Source organism: Condylura cristata, unplaced genomic scaffold (assembly GCF_000260355.1).
Source record: "Condylura cristata isolate star-nosed mole 26May11 unplaced genomic scaffold, ConCri1.0 scaffold00004, whole genome shotgun sequence".
NCBI lineage: Eukaryota > Metazoa > Chordata > Mammalia > Eulipotyphla > Talpidae > Condylura > Condylura cristata.
In genome coordinates this window covers 59738693-59756170 of record NW_004567105.1, presented here as the reverse complement: position 1 = coordinate 59756170, position 17478 = coordinate 59738693, and the positions used below count along the sequence as shown (strand labels likewise).

General features: G+C 50.4%; 1 protein-coding gene across 1 annotated transcript in view; it reads right to left on the bottom strand.

Annotated features, from left to right (window-relative positions):
• POC1A (POC1 centriolar protein A) overlaps window positions 1-17478 on the bottom strand; it is a 57823-nt gene that overhangs the window by 20410 nt on the left and 19935 nt on the right. Inside the window, exons 8-9 of the mRNA XM_004676097.2 lie at window positions 16642-16710; window positions 13730-13822 (exon numbers count right to left, since the gene is read on the bottom strand). Of these exons, the coding sequence (XP_004676154.1) occupies window positions 13730-13822; window positions 16642-16710 (162 nt within the window). The remainder of the gene's footprint in view (window positions 1-13729; window positions 13823-16641; window positions 16711-17478) is intronic.

Here is a 17478-nt window from a genome sequence, read left to right as displayed (position 1 = left end):
TGAATGCCCAACTCTAAACTGTACTTCCATCTTCACATGGTATCTCCTTCTCCATGTGTCTCCCTTCTGTGTGTGTCTTATAAGGATACATTAGGACCAACCCAATGTTCCAAGATGATCTCAACCTGAGCTCCTTAGCCTAGTGATATTGGCAAAGGCCATTTTCCCAAGAAGGTAATATACACAGGTTCTGTGGTTAAAATATGGGCATATCTTTTGAATGGGCACCATTCAACCCACTACAAAATATTCAGATAAAAATTCGACAAAGGGCCCTCCCTGATGGCGCAGTGGGGTAAAGCACGGCACTAAGAAGCTAAAGCCACTTCAGCATGAGTTGGATCCCCGCCATGGAGGTGACCACATGGCACAGCAGACCTCTCCTGACCCACCTGCTGCTCCCCTCAACAGTATACTTTGTCAGTCAGCCTGTTCTGTTCCCCACTTTGTCTCTGGTGAATCCTCTCGCTGCCCCTGCACCTCTGGCCTATACCCCAATTCTGTATGCATAAATAAATAAATCATTAAAAAAAATTCAACAACATATGTACAAAATCTGTATGTGGAGAACTAAAAACACTAATGAAGAAAGTCAAAGGAGACCTATATCAATAGAGAAATATAAATATACTTTTAAGTGTTCAACTACTGAAGGTTCAATGTTGTTAAAATATTAACTCTGCTTGGGGCTGGAGGTAGAGGGAATGGGAACAAGGGAACTTTCTGAATGACAGAAACATTCTAAACCAGGGGACCATGATGATGATTACGTGACTATATGTGTTTGTCCAAACTCACAGAGCAGTTTACTTTCTTAACTAGCCAATGTTACTATTCATCATATAATAATTAGTAAGCCTGAAATGCCATTAGGAACCCAATCTGTCCACCATAAGACACTGGACTTGAGACTACCCATCACTGCCACTCTGCACTCAAGGTTAAAAAAAAAAAAATCACCTCTCCAGGCTGAAGATCATGAGCCCCACCATGGGTCTGGGGATTACAGTTTCCAAACGCAGAAAGCCAGAGTCGCGTTTCAGAGCATTTCAATTCCCAAAGCCTCAATCTCCCCAGTTGTCGCTGAGAGTAGATGCCTTTCCCCAGGCAAGGTTTCCCAAACAACAGCCACCCCACTCTATGGAATGTCAGGCCTCGGCCACTTAGGGGTCTGTACACAGCTTGACAGTCCTAAGTGCGCAAGGTCTGTACACACCTGGCCAGTGGCCAGGAGTGGCTGGAGCTTTCCATAAAGATGTCATGAACAGACTATTGTGGTTAGGTGGTCAATTATTAACACCTGCTCCTTGTGGAACTTTCTCCTTTTCTTTTCATTTCTAACACTGGACCTTGCCCCTTAGCAGCCCTGCTCCAGAAACGGAAATTCTGTAGCCGACAAAAGCATTCAGGAATTTCCCATGGCTTAGGGGAGAGGTCTGGACTATTTCACTGTTACCTTCCTTGCATAGACCCAGGTGGGCAGCCCATCTGGCCACTGCCCATTTGAAACATGTTACTATTTCCAAAGCAGGGTTGAGTGCAAAACTGGAAATGAAAACACAAACACACATAATTTAAAAAAAAATCTTTCAACTTGTCTTCCATTGAACTATTCAATCATAGACACAGACCTTTCTTACTCTGCCTCGGGTCTTTGGCTTTGACAATTTAGCCCTCTGAAAAGTTGACAGTTGTCTGTGTCTGCCCACCTCTCTGTTTGTTAAAATTGCTTCTCTGCCTTGGCAAAGAGAACATCACACAGGACAGAGTTCATTTGGGCTCACGCTCACTTCCAGCTAATCTTAAGTGGCAAAAGGCATAGCTGATTTTTCAAACCGAAGCTCAAAGGAAACCTGGTACTATATTCATCACACGTTAGCAGACTGGACATACTACAGTCCTCTTTGCCCTATAATAAGGGTTCCGGCCTAGAGTCCAAATGAGAGGAAACTTCTGATTCTAAACATAGCCCTGAACTAGAGAGGAATTCTGGTTTCTTAAAATCATCTAATTGTTTGGCAATCTTGCCAGTGTTCTTCCCAGTCAGCCAGAATAGGAGTATAGGGTTCCTGCTGCTGTATTTTATCTAGAGTGTGCATGTGTAGGGTGCCTCTATGTGCTCACTCTCCTGGGGTCCCAAGGAGGGCAGGTGCTGGGAACCTGAGCCAAGAGGCACAGAGACATGGGACCTGGACTCACCACTGCAATTCAGAAAGTAAATGAGACACTCATTCACCTCGAGTCATGGTATGTCTAACAGCCACCACTGACCCCAGGTCCTCACCAATGGGAAGAAGACAGGGTACCCTTTGGACAAAGAAACAAAGGGGTGGAAGGGTGGGTCTAAATTCAGGATGAGGGATCCATGTGTCTGGTCCGCCCCTGGATCCCAGGCCCTCTCAGAACCAGTACCAGCCAGACCTCAGGGCCAGAGGCAGCTTGGCCCACTTTTTCATCTCACAGTCCTCTCCTCAGAGACTGGTCCCTTTGAAGCAGGGAGCACGGGGGCATGTCACCCAGCTACATACGCGTTGGGTGCAGGAGTGCCTGGCACGAGGGAGATGTGAAAGGCTTAAGTTAAGAGCCCCCGTCTCTTTACCAAGATCTAAGGCAAAACTGGGACTCCATAGTGAAGGCTATGATCTCCAGTAATCCTCTGCCCCATTCTCTGAGTTTCTAAGTACTTCCCCAGACACAAGAGTGCTGATTTATAACACCACAGTTTTCAAAGCAGTGAAAGGACTGCCTTGGTAAGCAGGAAATGGAATCTCATTCCATCTCCAAACTAGCCCCCAGGAAAAACAAGGGGAGCCAGGGAGGTCTGCCTTACTGAAATGACAGGCTCTGGTGAGGGAAGCAATGGGGAGGAGTGAGGATTAAAAGGGTAGAAGGCAGCTAAGCAACTGCAAACTGGTGGAGACCATGAGAAAGCAACCAGACATCATTCCTGGGCAGAGTAGCTCCCTGGCCCTCCTCCTTGGAGGGGACCAGGAAAACAACCCCAAATCTTCAGGGGCTAAGGCCCTCCAGGTCATCACCCCCAGTGGGGATAATACAGGGGCTGCAAAGCAGAGTCAGAGGGGGTTTCCACACAGCTCCTAGAGGTCTCAGGAGAAGGCAGCCTGCTCGGGCCTGCACTCATGCCGCAAAGTGTGTGCTGATGGTCTGGACTGCCGTTCCCAGAGCAGAGGCACCGTAGCTGCACTGTCAGAGACACAGGCCGACACAGCAGCCCCGCGGACCCCGGGCTGATGGCCAGCATCTTTGTGAGATTAGGCCTCTGAACACGTGTGCTGCCCCAGGACTGACTCAACCAGTCACCTCCACAAACACTAATGAGGCTGAGCATCGAACACCTCAAGGTTAGCTACCCTCCCCACAGCCAAGACCTAAATGGCGGCACTCCAGGAGGGGAGAGTAACTTCTGATAAAGCCCAAGCGCTGCCATTTTTTTTTTTTTAATTAAACATTTTGAACTAATCTTAGGCTAACATAAAAGATGCAAAAAATAGCAGAGGATTTCCAGATATTTTTCCCCCAGGATGCCCTGGTGTTAACATTTATATAAACTTCAGTTCAGTGTTCAAACCAGGAAGTTAACATTAAGACAATTTCATTAACCAAATTAAGGCCCCTATTTGAACGTCACCAGTTTTTTAATTAATGTCCTTGGAGCCTGGCGTTCCAGAATCCTATCCAGGATCTCATGCTGCATTCAGTTTTTTCTCCTTGGTCTTTTGCAATCTGTGTCAGTTCCTTAGTTTTCCCTTGTCATTTATGCCCTTGACACTTTTGATGAGTGCTGATCAGCTGGGCTGTCAAATGGCCCTCAATCTGGGTCTGTCTGATGTTTTTTCATGAATGGATTGCTTTTGACAAGACCCATAAAAACTACATGCATGACACCACAGGGTTTATGCGGATAGGACTTGTCTTTAGTGGTACTGACCTTGAGCAACAGTGGTATCGACCTCTCTGTTAGGTTTCTGCTATGCAAAGTTACATCTTTCCTTGTATAGTTAACCTGGGGGGTGGGGTGGGCTATGGCTTTTTAGAAGAGAACATACTGCTGCCATTACAAACCCTGCATGTCGGCCCAGCTCGCGGATGATCGCAGCTGCCCTGCAGATGAGAGGCAGCAAATGAAGATGAGCGGCAGAGCCGACATCTCTGGAAGACGCCGAAGCTCTCAGTGACAAAGAGGCACAGTAGCGGTTTATTTATAGATCCACTTGAAGACAGCTCATTGTAACTACTGGAGTTGAATTTCTAAAACCTCGGGAACAAAGGCTGGCTATTTTAAACTCTCCTTGCACTTAGTTCAATGGAGAGTGCTGGAGGCACCAACCACACCCGGCATCACTCCCGAGCTCAGTAATTCATATTTTGTGCAGCATCACAGAACGTGAGCCAAACCTGCCAAGCCATCCCCAGGCCTGGCTCTGCCTCACAAGGAGAGGCAACTGGCCTCAGATCAGCCAGAACCTCATCTTCATGCCACCAGGGAGGAGTTGAGGGGCTGCGTCCCACGGGATTCATAGCCTCCGTCCCTTTCCTGGAAAATCAAGTTGCAAACAGCTGGCGAGAGCTTAGGTTACATCACCTCTCCTCCTCCGTCCTCTGAGGTCTGCGAAGGAGGACAGCACCCTCCAGCGGATGCCTGGCCTACGACGGCTGGCAGCAGCAGGCCCACCATGTCCTGAACCCTCCAAGTTAGAACCAGCCTGTCCTGGGACACACAATTTACCCTGTGGACAGCAGGAGGGTGGAACCACAAAGTCCCTCCTGCACCAGGGCCCACTGTGAATGAGTAAAGATAGCTCGATCCCTCTACACACCAGAACCATGCGTCACAAGCCGTTTTGAACAAAAAGCATAAAACAACAATCTTGACACAATGCAAAAAAAATATGAATATGGACAATATGGATGAGGCATCTGCTATTAAGAAACTATTAATTTTTCTGGATGGGATAAGACCACTGCAGTTGTATAATAAGGCGAGTCTTTATTTAAAGTGAAATAATTATCTGGTATTAAAAAAAAAATACTCCAAAACTCTTCTAAAAACATGGGGAGAGATAAAGAAGACTGACAAAGTGGAAGCTAGGTAAAGATATGTGGAGGTTTGTTATATTATTCTCTCCATTTTTTGTGCTAGTTTGAAAATCTCCAAAACACAGAGGGGTCTTTTGTTTTAATTTTAAAAAAGTTCTCAGCTGACTGGAACGAGCTATCGCTGAGGAACTGAGACCAAGAGAGTAGGACCCTAGGAGAGGCAAAGGCACAGGAGCTCCCCACTACCACATCGTGGCATTTTCAGGTAAAGGTCTGTGTAAGTCCACGAATGTTCTGACCAGCCTTCGGCACTTGGGACAGAGAAAGCCCCTGATGGCACCAGAGCATTCAGTGAACTCTGCAGCAATGTCCAGACCTTCAAAGAAACTAATTTTAAGATAATCTCCATGGAAACCATCTATTCTGATTTCTCCCATGGCAACGGATGAGAACATAAACACCAGCATTATCCAACACCCTTACACCACATGGGCAATGCTGCCATCCAATCTGGAAAATATAAGCTGCAAAGGGGGCTGTTTTCCATTGAAAATGAGGTTCTGGAACTTCCAGTCCAGATGTGCTGGGTTGCCCAGTTACCACCACCACCCCAGGCCACTTGCCCCAAAATGACAAACCAGGACAGAAAATGGTTCAATTATTCTGGGCCCAGCGAAAATGCTGAAAGAAAAGAGCCAGAGCATGCTGCTAGCCCCCGACATCACCTCACACTGTCCATAGGCTGCAGGCATGTGTCCATTGAACTCTGAATATTCTCCTGAACTCCTGAGTATTCTGTGTACCAGATGCGTTCTAGGCGCCCAGGGGAGACCACAGCACCAGCCTTCCAGGAAACAAGTTAGGCCTGTGTATCACTGACTTCAGGAGAAGGGCTGCTCCAGCAAGGGGGCTGGCTGGGTAGGTGGAGCAGGGAGAAGCATCGACCTCCTGGCCCCTAGGAAGGCTGCCTGGAGAAGTGCCGTCCGCAGGGGGACTAACGGGATGAGTGCAGCTCTGCTGAGAGGGAGGAGCAGAGTCATGGTCAGCTGTAAGCAACTGAGTTTATTTCTCTTTATGGTCCCATTCTTTCATTTTCAGGTTTCTAGGCTTAAAAAAATAACGTGGAATCAGAAGAATAACCTTCAGGTGCCCACAGCCTCAGTTTTTGCCTACCCTGTCTGCTTTGTACCAGGTGTGTGGTGAGGACACTTGAATTGCCTGGTGGGGTCACAGATACTTGTCACCAACATCAACAAAGTGGTAGCAGCACAGCAGAAGACCTAGGGTTGAAATGAAAGGCTCCCAGAGGCACGCAGCTTGCCCTGCCACGGCCAGGGTTGCCTTGCAGTAAAGATCTCAATCTCAAGACTCCACTGCCCGCTATACTGTGACTTAGGCTCAATTTCCCAGGTGAAGCTGGGGAATGTCAACTTGACCGTGATTCCCCTACTTGGTCTTTGGTGTAAAAGAAAATCCCAAAATCGTTCTGAGAAATTTGAAAGACGTAAGAGATTTCTCAGAGGTGTGTGAACACAGGTTAATGTATCAGGCATGCCCCTGTGCACACAAGAACAGACACAGGGCCTCCGGGCATCATGGGACTCCAGTTTCTTCTGTCCCCATGACAGCAGTGACCCTCCTACCACACCCTGACCTGGATTTCTGAGAATATGCCTCCTGTGAGTTTCAAGTTAAACAGGCCCCTTCCTAAGCATCATGCCACTCTCCTCTGGATAGGGACCTATTTGCCTGTAGAATCAGCAGGAATTTGCCAGTGGCAGGAAACTACCATCAGTCACTCAAAGCGCAGCTCAGAGAAGGGAATGCAGCTTCTGCGCCATCATCCCCATAGCCCTGTCTCTTGCCACACTGGTGTCATCACTGTCTTGGGGCTTGTCCCAGCTCTTGCTATCTAAAAGCTCCACAGGAATCTTCCTCTGGGGGATTAACATTGAGCCACAAGTACCCAGACCATCTCAGGTTCAGTTGCCCTAGAGGCCCAGCAGACTGGGGGTGCAAGGGTGGCTGATGGCTACGTCTGCAGGGCGAGAGATGTGAGGCGGGATGCAGAGGCAGGTGGCCTGGAGAAGGGCGACTCAACCAACAGGCAACTGACTTGGATTGATGCTGCAGTACTAATGGACAGGACGGGCTGAGACAGGATGACAGACGCCCGCAGGGGGTGGCGGTGGGTCCTACCCTCCCTGTAACTGATGTCCTGGGCTGGAAATTAAACTTGCGTCTGCCCACCCAGCTGTAAACAGAGCACAGTGGCTGGCTCTGGCTCTCAAGGGCCCATAGGGCAGCACTGTGACTCCTTTTTAATACTGCACTGAGATTAGAATCCAAGAAGCACCACTTCTCCTCTTCTGGAAAAAGGCAAGCTTCTAGTGGGCCCAGAGGAACACCAACTCTCTAAGAGCCTCTCCCAGCTGTATTCCTCATGAGCCATAAAAGCTTCCCAAGATAGACAGACTCCCCGTTCCACTTCCCAGTCCCAGCATGGTCCCCACTGGCTAGGCTGTGTTCCAGAGACCGAGGCTCTGCAAGTGGGACTCTGGACCAGCGGCATCAGCAATGTCTAGACATTTCTTAGAAATGCAAATTCCTTACTGAATTCAATAATATAGAGCTTAGGGCTTGCTGTTTTAATAGACCTCAGGGTAATTGGTGCAAACTACAATTTGAGAACCCCTGCAAGAGGCTTAAAGCAATCACTGTCAAATGTTATTAGGACCGTCACAGTCTAGAAGCCCAGCTACCTGTTCTGATCTATTTCTGCAAATGTCCTTCTGGTAGTTGTCAAAGGCCCACCTAGGTCCCACCTTTCCGGTAAACACAGTAATTATTTAACATGTGTCTGACAACAGCCCTGGCCCACCTCCCAGTGAAGTAAGTTGTGTCCTCTGGAGGGAAAGGGAGACAAAAGCTGCCTGCTTCCCAGCAGTGCAGCAGGTGACACAGCAGGTGAGAATCCAATCCCAGGCGGCTATGCCAGCCCCCTCAGGGTTTTTGGTGGACCTAGGATCTGTACAATCACATTCTCACCAGCCATTGCCCAAGGGTGCTCTGCTTCAAGCAGAAAACATTCTTTGAAAGTTGTGGTCTGTACAGAAAAAAAATCAAAATTACCCAAAAATGGAGTTTAATAAACTACTGAATCTTCTTTACTTGTAATATTGTTAGGGAAGCCACTAAAATTAAGTAACCCAAACATCTGCCATGATTTCCATTATGATAAACACAACCCACCTGTGAAGTGAGGGGTCTTGTGTGAGGCCTCTGCTGCCCACGTGGGCCAGCAAGGGCACCACAGCCATTGCAGGACGCGTGCAGGGATGGGCGCCAGGGAGTCACATGCAGGTACCGGGGCCCCGAACCAGTGCTACCAGAGCCTACGCATGTGTGTGTGGAAATAGGTGACGAGCAGTTGTGTCTCTATGTTACCAGAGACTGTCCTGTGCTGGGCTTGGGAATCTGTTCCACTGAGAAATGGGGAGAGCCCATGCTCTAGTCAAGGGTCCCTAGAGTTGTGTTAGCTAAAGGGCTAAGACCTGGACTTCAATCCCAAGGTCTGGGTCACTCACCAGCGGGTGACCTCGGCTCAGGTTCCTCCTTGGTGCAGCAGAGGGGGTAGGAATGAATTACCCCATGGATACCACACAGAGACATGCTACTGGGAGCTCCCAGGAGACAAAGCGCCCATTGTCCCTAAGTCTGTTCACAGAGCCAGTTCAGACACTAGCCTCCGGATCACAAAGATGGAGACTGTGACCCTTCAGCCAGAGGGTATGAGCAGAGAGTGTGCCTGAGCCCTTTAGGAGGCATATCTTACCCACCACGGATGCCGCGAGCCTAAGGGCAGGGGAGTCAATGAGCTGGGGCCCCCAAAACTATGCTTTTCTAAGATGCATAAATACCCAGGGAACTGATGACTCCAATCAGGTATTGAGGCCTTCTGCTGCCAAGAACCTCGTGAGTGCCTTGGAAAAGTAGGAGCCAGAATTAGAGTCAAGTGGAGAAAAGAGAGGCTCCTCTCCAAGATGTGAGCTATGAGCTTCACTCCTGTTCCAAACACCCACAATGCCCTGCCAGCCAAGTGTCCCCTCAAATCTATACTTCTCCCCAAAACTGAAAGTAAATATTACCTAGAAATTTGTGTTCTCAGTGAGAGACCCAAGTCCTCCATGCTCCTCAGCAAGAAAGCAAATCTATGAGACAAGTGGAAAAGGGACCCTGGCCCTACCTTGAGCCTATGACTCCTGAAGCGAGGTGCCTGGGTAAGAGCCAGTGCCAAGATCCCCTGGCCAGGAATCGGGGCCCAAGAACCCTGTAAGTCAAGCACACCTTGTGCACTGTCACACAAGACATGTGGCAGCTTATGTGGGGGGGGTTGGGGGGCAGCTGGGATTCCACCCTCAGAATAGGAGAAGAGGGGAGGAGGAACAGCCCATACTCGGAGAAGGCTGAGGTTTTAGCCAAATAACCTCCTCTTCCTGCAGACAGCTCTGGCACTGAGGCTCTGGGGATCCTGGGTACCCTGCCCTGAGGAGTCTTAGGGTTGGGGAAGGAAGACAGGCCCATTCTACCCACATCATGGATTTGCTTTCTGGTCTGGGAACACAGAGGACTTGAGTCTCATAAAAGCACAACAGATGCCCACAAGAGTCGAAATCCCTCATTTGAGGATGACCTGCGGAGAATCAGCATGGAGAGCCGCCCCAGTCAGAATGACCCCCACTCACCCTGGTGGGTTTTGAACACATAATCACCCTGAGTGGGCAGAGGACTCATGTACTTCTCAGTTGGACAGAGGAAGGAAGAGGAGCATTTTTAAAATAGCTAAAGCTTGGTGAGCACTTGCCATGTGCTGGGCATGGCTCCAAGTCCTTGCTTGGCATGTCCCACCTCGTGAAAACTCACGAAGGAGGGCCTAGCATCTATTCAAGGTGCATGGAGGCGCCCTCAGCCCTAGGACTCAAGGTTGCTGTCTGAGATGGCAGCCAGCCCTGAGGACTCAGGAAGTAGCTCATCAGTTTCTCTGAGTTACCTGGAATTCTGCATTCTCCCTTCCCGCCCGCTCCCCTGCCCCCACCATATTCCTTCCCAGTTGCATAACGGGCCTCATATGCATGAATAGAGTACATTAGAATAAATGCATCTTTGCTATTTAAAGTGGTTTAAATGTTCCTTGACTGAGGGAGAAATCAGACCTATGGCAACTGGGACATGGAGGTCAGGTGCCAATCCAGGTCAGCCAAGACAGAGATCCCTCTACCTCATAGACAAGCCTGGAAGCACAGAGAGCAGGAGGGTGCGAGACTCCAGGTAAATGATCACAGGGGACGACCAGGGAAAAGAGTTAAGCACTAGACGCCAGAAACCCCAGCACAAGCTGCAGACAGCTTGTAGGGCGCCTCCCTCTTGCCCCCACGCCAGCCCCTGTGCAAGGCACTCATCTGCACGCCTGAGGCCCTTCCAACCTTCTTCCAGCCTGGCAGCATGTCACGAGGCAGAACACGGAGTTTCCTGCCCACCCTCCGCCCAGCGCATGGGCTGGAACCCTTCCCCTGCAGCCTTCCAGCAGAGAAAGCTCCCCAGCACAGCCCTAAAACCCTCCCCAAGCACAACTCAGCCAAGAATAGAGGGAAAATGGAACCCATTATTCTCATTCTGAAGGGCTGGGAAATGGCTTGTGCTTTTCAACATGAAATGTGCCTAAAAATAAGCTGTGACTTTCACCCAGAGGTTGAAAATAGCTTGGGTGGTGAACAGAGCACTGTTCACAGTGGGCTCAAGGATAGCCTTCATTCCAAGAGTCCGAGTTGAATGCCACAGTCAGAGCAGGGGTCCTGGCAGGGGGTTTTCCAGGGCACCAGGGCTGGCGGAGGCTCACAGGGCTGTCCCGGCTGTGGTCTGCCCTCAAACTGCCACATTCTAACAGGCACACAGTTGGGGAATTCAAGACCTAGCACCTGGCCTGGAGTGTCTTAATATCCTCAAATATCCAGCGGGTCTTCTGTGACTCTAGGGCCTAAGGCCCAAAGGTGGAGGGGTTGAGGGTCATCAGAAAGGGGAGCTCCGGAGCCTGGTGGCAGAGTTCACAGGGTCTTCGAGGAGCCAAGCCACCCTAGCCAGTCACCCACTCACCAGGCGCCATCTCAGAGCCAGGGAGCCTGCAAGCAGGGAGGGCAAGAACACCCTCCAATTTTAAGTGAAGAAAACCAAGTTGCTAAATATCTTTCTTAGTTGTTTCCCATGAATCTTCCCTTGAAAGATTCCAAAATTTGACAAGCCAGACAGGCTCACAAAGTAGCCTCTGTTAGAAACCCAGGCCCACAGGGCCCTCCCTGGTGGTGCAGCGGGTTAGGACACAGCCCTGCAAGCCGGCCACAGCCACTTCAGTGCTGCGAGTTCGATCCCTGCCGCAGAGGCGACCCACATGGAGCAGCAGATCTCCCCTGACCCGCCCGCTGCTCCCCTCAGCAGTGTACATGGCTGTAGAGCACACGGGCTGCCTGTGGAGCTGAGCCTCCAGGCCAGCCATGGGGTCAGTCAGCAGTGCTACCCCAGCGCCAGGAAGGCCCTTGCACAGGAAGAGCGAGACCACACGCCTCAGCTTCCCTCCCTACCGCAGGGGAAACCCAACCACAAGTGGTGCAGTAACAACAGGCTCGCCTCAGTCTGAGGTGAGGTTTGCACAACAATGTGAGGCACCTAGTGCCACCACACCTGCATTTGACTCTGGCTGAAATGGTCAGTGTCACACAATGTATATAAAGCAAAACAAACCCTAGCTTTACTCTTGGCCCTGAAGTCCTGAGGTCAGAGTCCCTAGAGCCTACCCACTGGGGCATGTCTGGAGAAGGCCGTCTCAAATCCGATTAAGACAAGTAAAAAGTCCCAAAAAAGGAAGAGCTTAGGATTAACAAGTCGAGTCCCTTCAAGACTATGAGCTCACCTATACCACATGGGGTGCTGAGACCTGCCTTTAGGGATGTTCAGCTCCCATGGGGGTATAATGCCTGAACACACACCCAGGGATGGGACCCCAAAAATCCATACCTTTTCCTGTTTAGGGTCAGCTGGTGATGTCCAGTGGGCAAAACTGTGATGACAGCTCGATCACAGTATGGGAATAAATGGTTTTCCTACGCCTTGCTGAGCTGTTCACCCATCACGCCCTGCCCTGTCCTGCTGGCTTTCCTACTCCATGTGGCTTCCCACATCTATCAGGACCCACAGCTCTGGACAGGAAGGGTGTCACTGAGCAGAACTAAGGAGACAAGAGGCAGTTTGCCCAAGTTATTTTGTGAATAACTCCAAGAAAAGGAGCACAGGATCATCACTTGATGGTGAATACCAGCCATTCCCAAGAGATGGTGCAGTGCCCTCCCCTGGGAGGGCAGAGCTGTGATGAGGCCCTTCGCTGCCTGCAGCTTCTAGCTTAGTCAGCCAGGCTCAGAGCGGCCAGCTCGGTGGGACCCCAAGTCCAGGCATCTGAGCAGGTGACTAAACCCCGTGTCTCACCTGAGAATGACAGTAGCAACTTTAGTCACCCTGATGAGGGAAGGATAAGCAGGGCCGCACATGTGAGGCTTTGGCTGGACCTGACTCACTGTATAAGCTCAACAGACGGGGAGCAGTAGAGGTGACTTGGGCCCCAACTCTCAGTGTGGAATATGGCTGTCTATGGAAGATGAAATGGCAGAAGCAGACCACCAGCTAACCCAGTCATTCCCCAGCAAACCCACACATTAGCAAACGCAGAGGGAGTAATAAAACCTCCCCGCCCAGGGCAGCCCTTGAAAGAAAAGCTTTAAATCCCAGTTGGGTCCTTTCCTAGAAGTAGTTCCACCACACAGGACAGGGGCGCATGTGTGTGAAAGGGGCGGAGGGGTTGTGCTCGAGCCAAAGAAAACCCAGGATGGACTCAAAGGTTTCCTGGTTCTATTCTGGGCCCAGCCTTGATTTGCTGGGGGCCCTGGGCAAGCTGCTTCCTGTTGTTCAGGCCAGTTTCCGAGTGTGGGAGAGGCCATACTGCCTCTTAGGTCCAGGGCGAGATTTATGCAGACTGTGGCCACTGCAGCTTAGAACCCTGAACTCACATCCTTGGTTGTAAAATTTATTTCAGCCAAAGTTGAAAGCACCCTTAATCAATGAGACTATATCAATTATTTCTTTCCAAATATTTATCAAAAATTATTGTTAACACTGAATGCCTTTTTACCAACAACAGTACTAAAATGGTTTGTGGCTGAGAAACTTCCTTTTCCATGGCTTAAAAAAAAGGAAGTGAGAGCAACAGGGCTAGGGCCACCCCACTCGTCCCAGCTGTGACTTCAGGCCCTGCACCCTCTAGGAACCCCACATCGCTGTCCTGTGCCCAGGGTCAGCGTGGGACAGGCCCTCCTTTTTTCTAGGCCTGGGCCATGGAAACACTCCCCACCAAAGGGAACAGCACTGGGCACTTAGCAGTCCACCCTAACAGCTTCCTCATAGCTAGCCTATTCATTCTAGATTCAAATCCAGGTGCCAAAGGATTACGTTAAGTTACAACATCTTACTAGGGTCCACCCCCAAAATGGGTTTAAACTTCCAGTCCCCACTGCTTCTAAGTCCACTTCCCAACAGAGTCTCTGGCTCGGGACATGCCTACCAAGCCACTTACCAGATTGCCAGAGGAGCTGACCAGCGCGGCTCGGGGCCGCTGTACCTTTACTTCTCCATAGTTGACATCAAAGTTACTCTTCCACACCATCACCTGCCAAGACCAACAAGCACAAAGGATCAGGGTGAGATAACCCTTGTTAGTGTTCTTTATGGGGAAAATGATGCCAGAGGCCAGCCTCAAAGCTCTGAAAGTGGCCCCCACCTGCCACCTCAACTCTGGGCCGGACTCACCTCAGCGCGCAGGCTGTTTGGACAGACATGGAGAGGACCTGAATGAACTTCCGGGGTGGAAAGTGACTGTGTGCCTTTGCAAGTGCTGGTCCCTGTGCCTGGGGAGTTTCAGGCCCAAGATGTATGTAGCTGGTGGCTTCTCAGACCTGAGGTATCCACTTCAACATCAACTTCCCAGAGGGGTCTTTGCTAGCCCTCCTGCTAATTTTCATCACAATCCTTGATTTCCTTCACAACAAACTCAGCAGGTATTTAATCTATCTGTCCCTCTTCTTGTTTATAATTTGTTTCTCATTGGAAGAAAAAATTCTGAGGGGGTGGCCTGGCCTGTTACACTGTGAGTAGTTGTTAACATACAGATCCTGGGCCCTCCCTGGCGGCACAAAGGGTTAAAACACGGGACTATGAAGTTAGCCACAGCTGCTTCAACACAAGTTCGATCCCCAGCCTGGGGTTGACCCACATGGCGCAGCACACCTCCCCTGTCGCACCCATTGCTCCCCTCAGCAGTATATTTCAGTAGATCTGTCTGTTCTGCCCCCTACTGTCTCTGGTGAATCCTCTGACCACCCTTGCACCTCTGACCTGTACCCCAGTTCTGTATGCATAGATTTTTTTTTAATAATGTAATAGTTTATTTCTACATCATTTTGTGCCTTTTTCCACCTCAGTTGTAATCCCTGTGGGCTTCCCATCACCAAATCACCCATGTACAATCACCACAGTCCAGTGCATTTCCCTCCCCCCCCCACCACTTTTAATCCCATTACCCATTCCAAAATCTTTTTTTTTTAATATATAGACTGTAAGGTAGACCACTGGGGTTAATATCCTGACTCCCCCAACTGTGTGGCTCTAGGTAAGGGAGTCAACCTCTCTGTGCTTCAGCTTCTCAATACTGAAAAGGGGCTGATTCTAATTCCAACCCCCACAGCCTGCAGTGATGCTCACAGGAGACAGCTCAGCACAAACACTGCCATCGGGAGCACTTGGTAACACACCCGTCATCCCACATCCCACTTGGAGGTTCTTCAAGTCCTGAAATGCTCCAAAAGCTGAGGGAAGGGCCCTACAGGGAGCAAGAGCGCCCTCTGCTGGAAAGTGCGGGCCATCTGCGGCTGTTGTGCTAGGGTGGTTCCAGGGATGTTGGGAAATGTGGGTGATGGCGATTGGTCAACTAAGGTCACAGAAAAACCCCCTGCATCCACATAAGGTGAACACTCAGTGTACCCCTGGATGCTTTCCTCACTGAGAATCAGTCACAAGCCTGCATCTTTAGGAGGCTCCATGCCATGCAATACCAGTTTCTGCTCTCTAACTGACAAGTACCCAGATCTCTTCTTCCCAGGTACCAGAGAGCTGGCACACACACTCTTTCTTAGAGGGGGCTTGTGTTTAAGCCTAACTGCTGAATAAATGCCTTGGAGTGGAATGACTCTCATGAGTATGAAGAGATGGCCAATGTCACACCAAATGGTTTCTCTCAGAGCAGACTTTCAGGCAGCCACGGGCCAAGAGCAGACGCTACCTGAGAAGGGGTCCAAGTGGGTAGAGGCCCCACTTTCTACCAGGCTGCCCCCTAGATGGTTTTTTTCACCATGTCTATGGTATGAACCTGCTATATTCGTTTTCCCAATCTCGTAGGTAACGAACCAGCCCCCCATGAGCAGGGGAGTTTCAGGGGCCCCCGGCTTTCCTCTTCCCTGTCTAATTCTAGCAGGATCTAGTGTGCTGGTGTAGGCAGTCATCCACTGTCTCTATTCAGCTGCACTCAAAGCCTGCAAACACCCTCTATGGGCAGCAACTCAACCAAACTTTGTGTTTGGTTGGCACTGGGCTCACCAGAGGCCAGCAGGACTTCCCTGGGCTGAGAATCAGAGCCGTGATGCCCACCATAATGAACATTTTGGGCACCTGCTCTATTTCAGGGGAGTCAGCTTTATGGACAAACTACAGGAACCTGGCTTGAGATTTCCGATGGGTAGACACATTCCTTCAAGGCCCCTGAGAACTGACAGGAGCCAGGCGCTTGGCCAGGCCAGGGAGTGCACACAGGAGACAAGGCAGTGTCCAGCAGTCTGGGCTGAAGGCATACCAGACTGACAAGTTGAAAGATGCGACACAAAGGACAAGGTGAGATAGGACCACCTCCCACGTGTCCTCTCTCTGAAGGCAAAGGCGTGTGAAAATGCTGAGCCCTCAACAACACACGAGCAGGCCAGGGAGCTCCAGGGCAGCCTCCAGCTCTGCCATCTGCTGAGACTCAAGTGCCCACATCTGTGGGCTGGGATGAGTGCAGCTGCCCCAGAGAGACTGAAGGGGCAAGAAGCTCTTACTCACTGCCCACTTTACCTGGTTGTACTGAGTCTCCAATAATTCTTAACAAATTATTCACTTATAAGCAGGAAAAGAAACTCACTGAAAAACTTTGCTTTTATTTTTCCTTCCAATCCATATTGGTCTGTGCAGGTAGCTTTACGATGCGGCCCCATGGCCAGCACCTGCAGGAGATCCACTCAGGGAAGGCAATGGCCCCCAGTCTGAACACTGCCCCCAAGTTCAACCTCTGTGGTTGCTGAGTCACCAGGTGCTGGTGAAACCTGCCTCCCAAGATGTCTTGGCCACCTGTTCTGTTCTGATCTGGATCAGCCAAGAGGCCAAGGTGCCTTCTTTACTTACCTGTTCGTCAGCACCTCCAGAAGCAAAATACTCCCCTGTTCTTGAAAAGGCAACGGTGGTGGCTGGGCCCTATGACAACAAAGAAAACACATACAAAGGTCACTCTAGATTGTACATGCATGGACACCAGAAGTTTCCTGAGCGAAGCAGCAGCAGGACCAGGGCTGAGGGTCTACATCTGTCCAGCTTTTGGCTGTATGGGTGAAGCCAAGTGTGAAGCCACAGCTAAGACCTCAGCACCCCTGACAGGACAAAGGCCAGGGTGTGGAGGTGGCCAGAAAGGAGTGACAGCCCTGCAGGGTGGCCATCGCTGCCTCATGTCCCAAGAAGTCAGAGGTGCACTCACTTATCCCACGCCCAGTACTACCGCCCAGTACTACGAAAGAGCTCCCTGACACAGGCCTTGCTCCTCCCCACACCACACACCACCCTGCAGAGCTGAAGCAGGAGCCAGTGAATAGAGGCAGGGACAGCAGGGAGCCTCAGATAACAAAAGAGGCAAGACTGAGGCCGGGAAGGAGAAGGGAAGGGGGCTGCTTCTGGAAGGGGGCCACGGACACGCCCTCCAACAAGTGTGTCACTTTCCTCAGGATGAGACATGCCTGCTCTGACTGCCCGGTGAAGGGCCTGACAGACAGTGCCAGATCTGAGCCAGATAGCTGAGGCCCAGTGAGCATGTCCAGGTAGAGGACAAGGAAGCATGCCCTTGAAGAAAAGGAAGGCTCCTCCCCACGTGCCCAACATCCATGGCAGAAAGATGCAGAGTGAGAACCCATTCGACCAGACCATGAACCACTTCTCTCCAGTCAAATTTTTAGTGAGGCAGGATCTGACAAT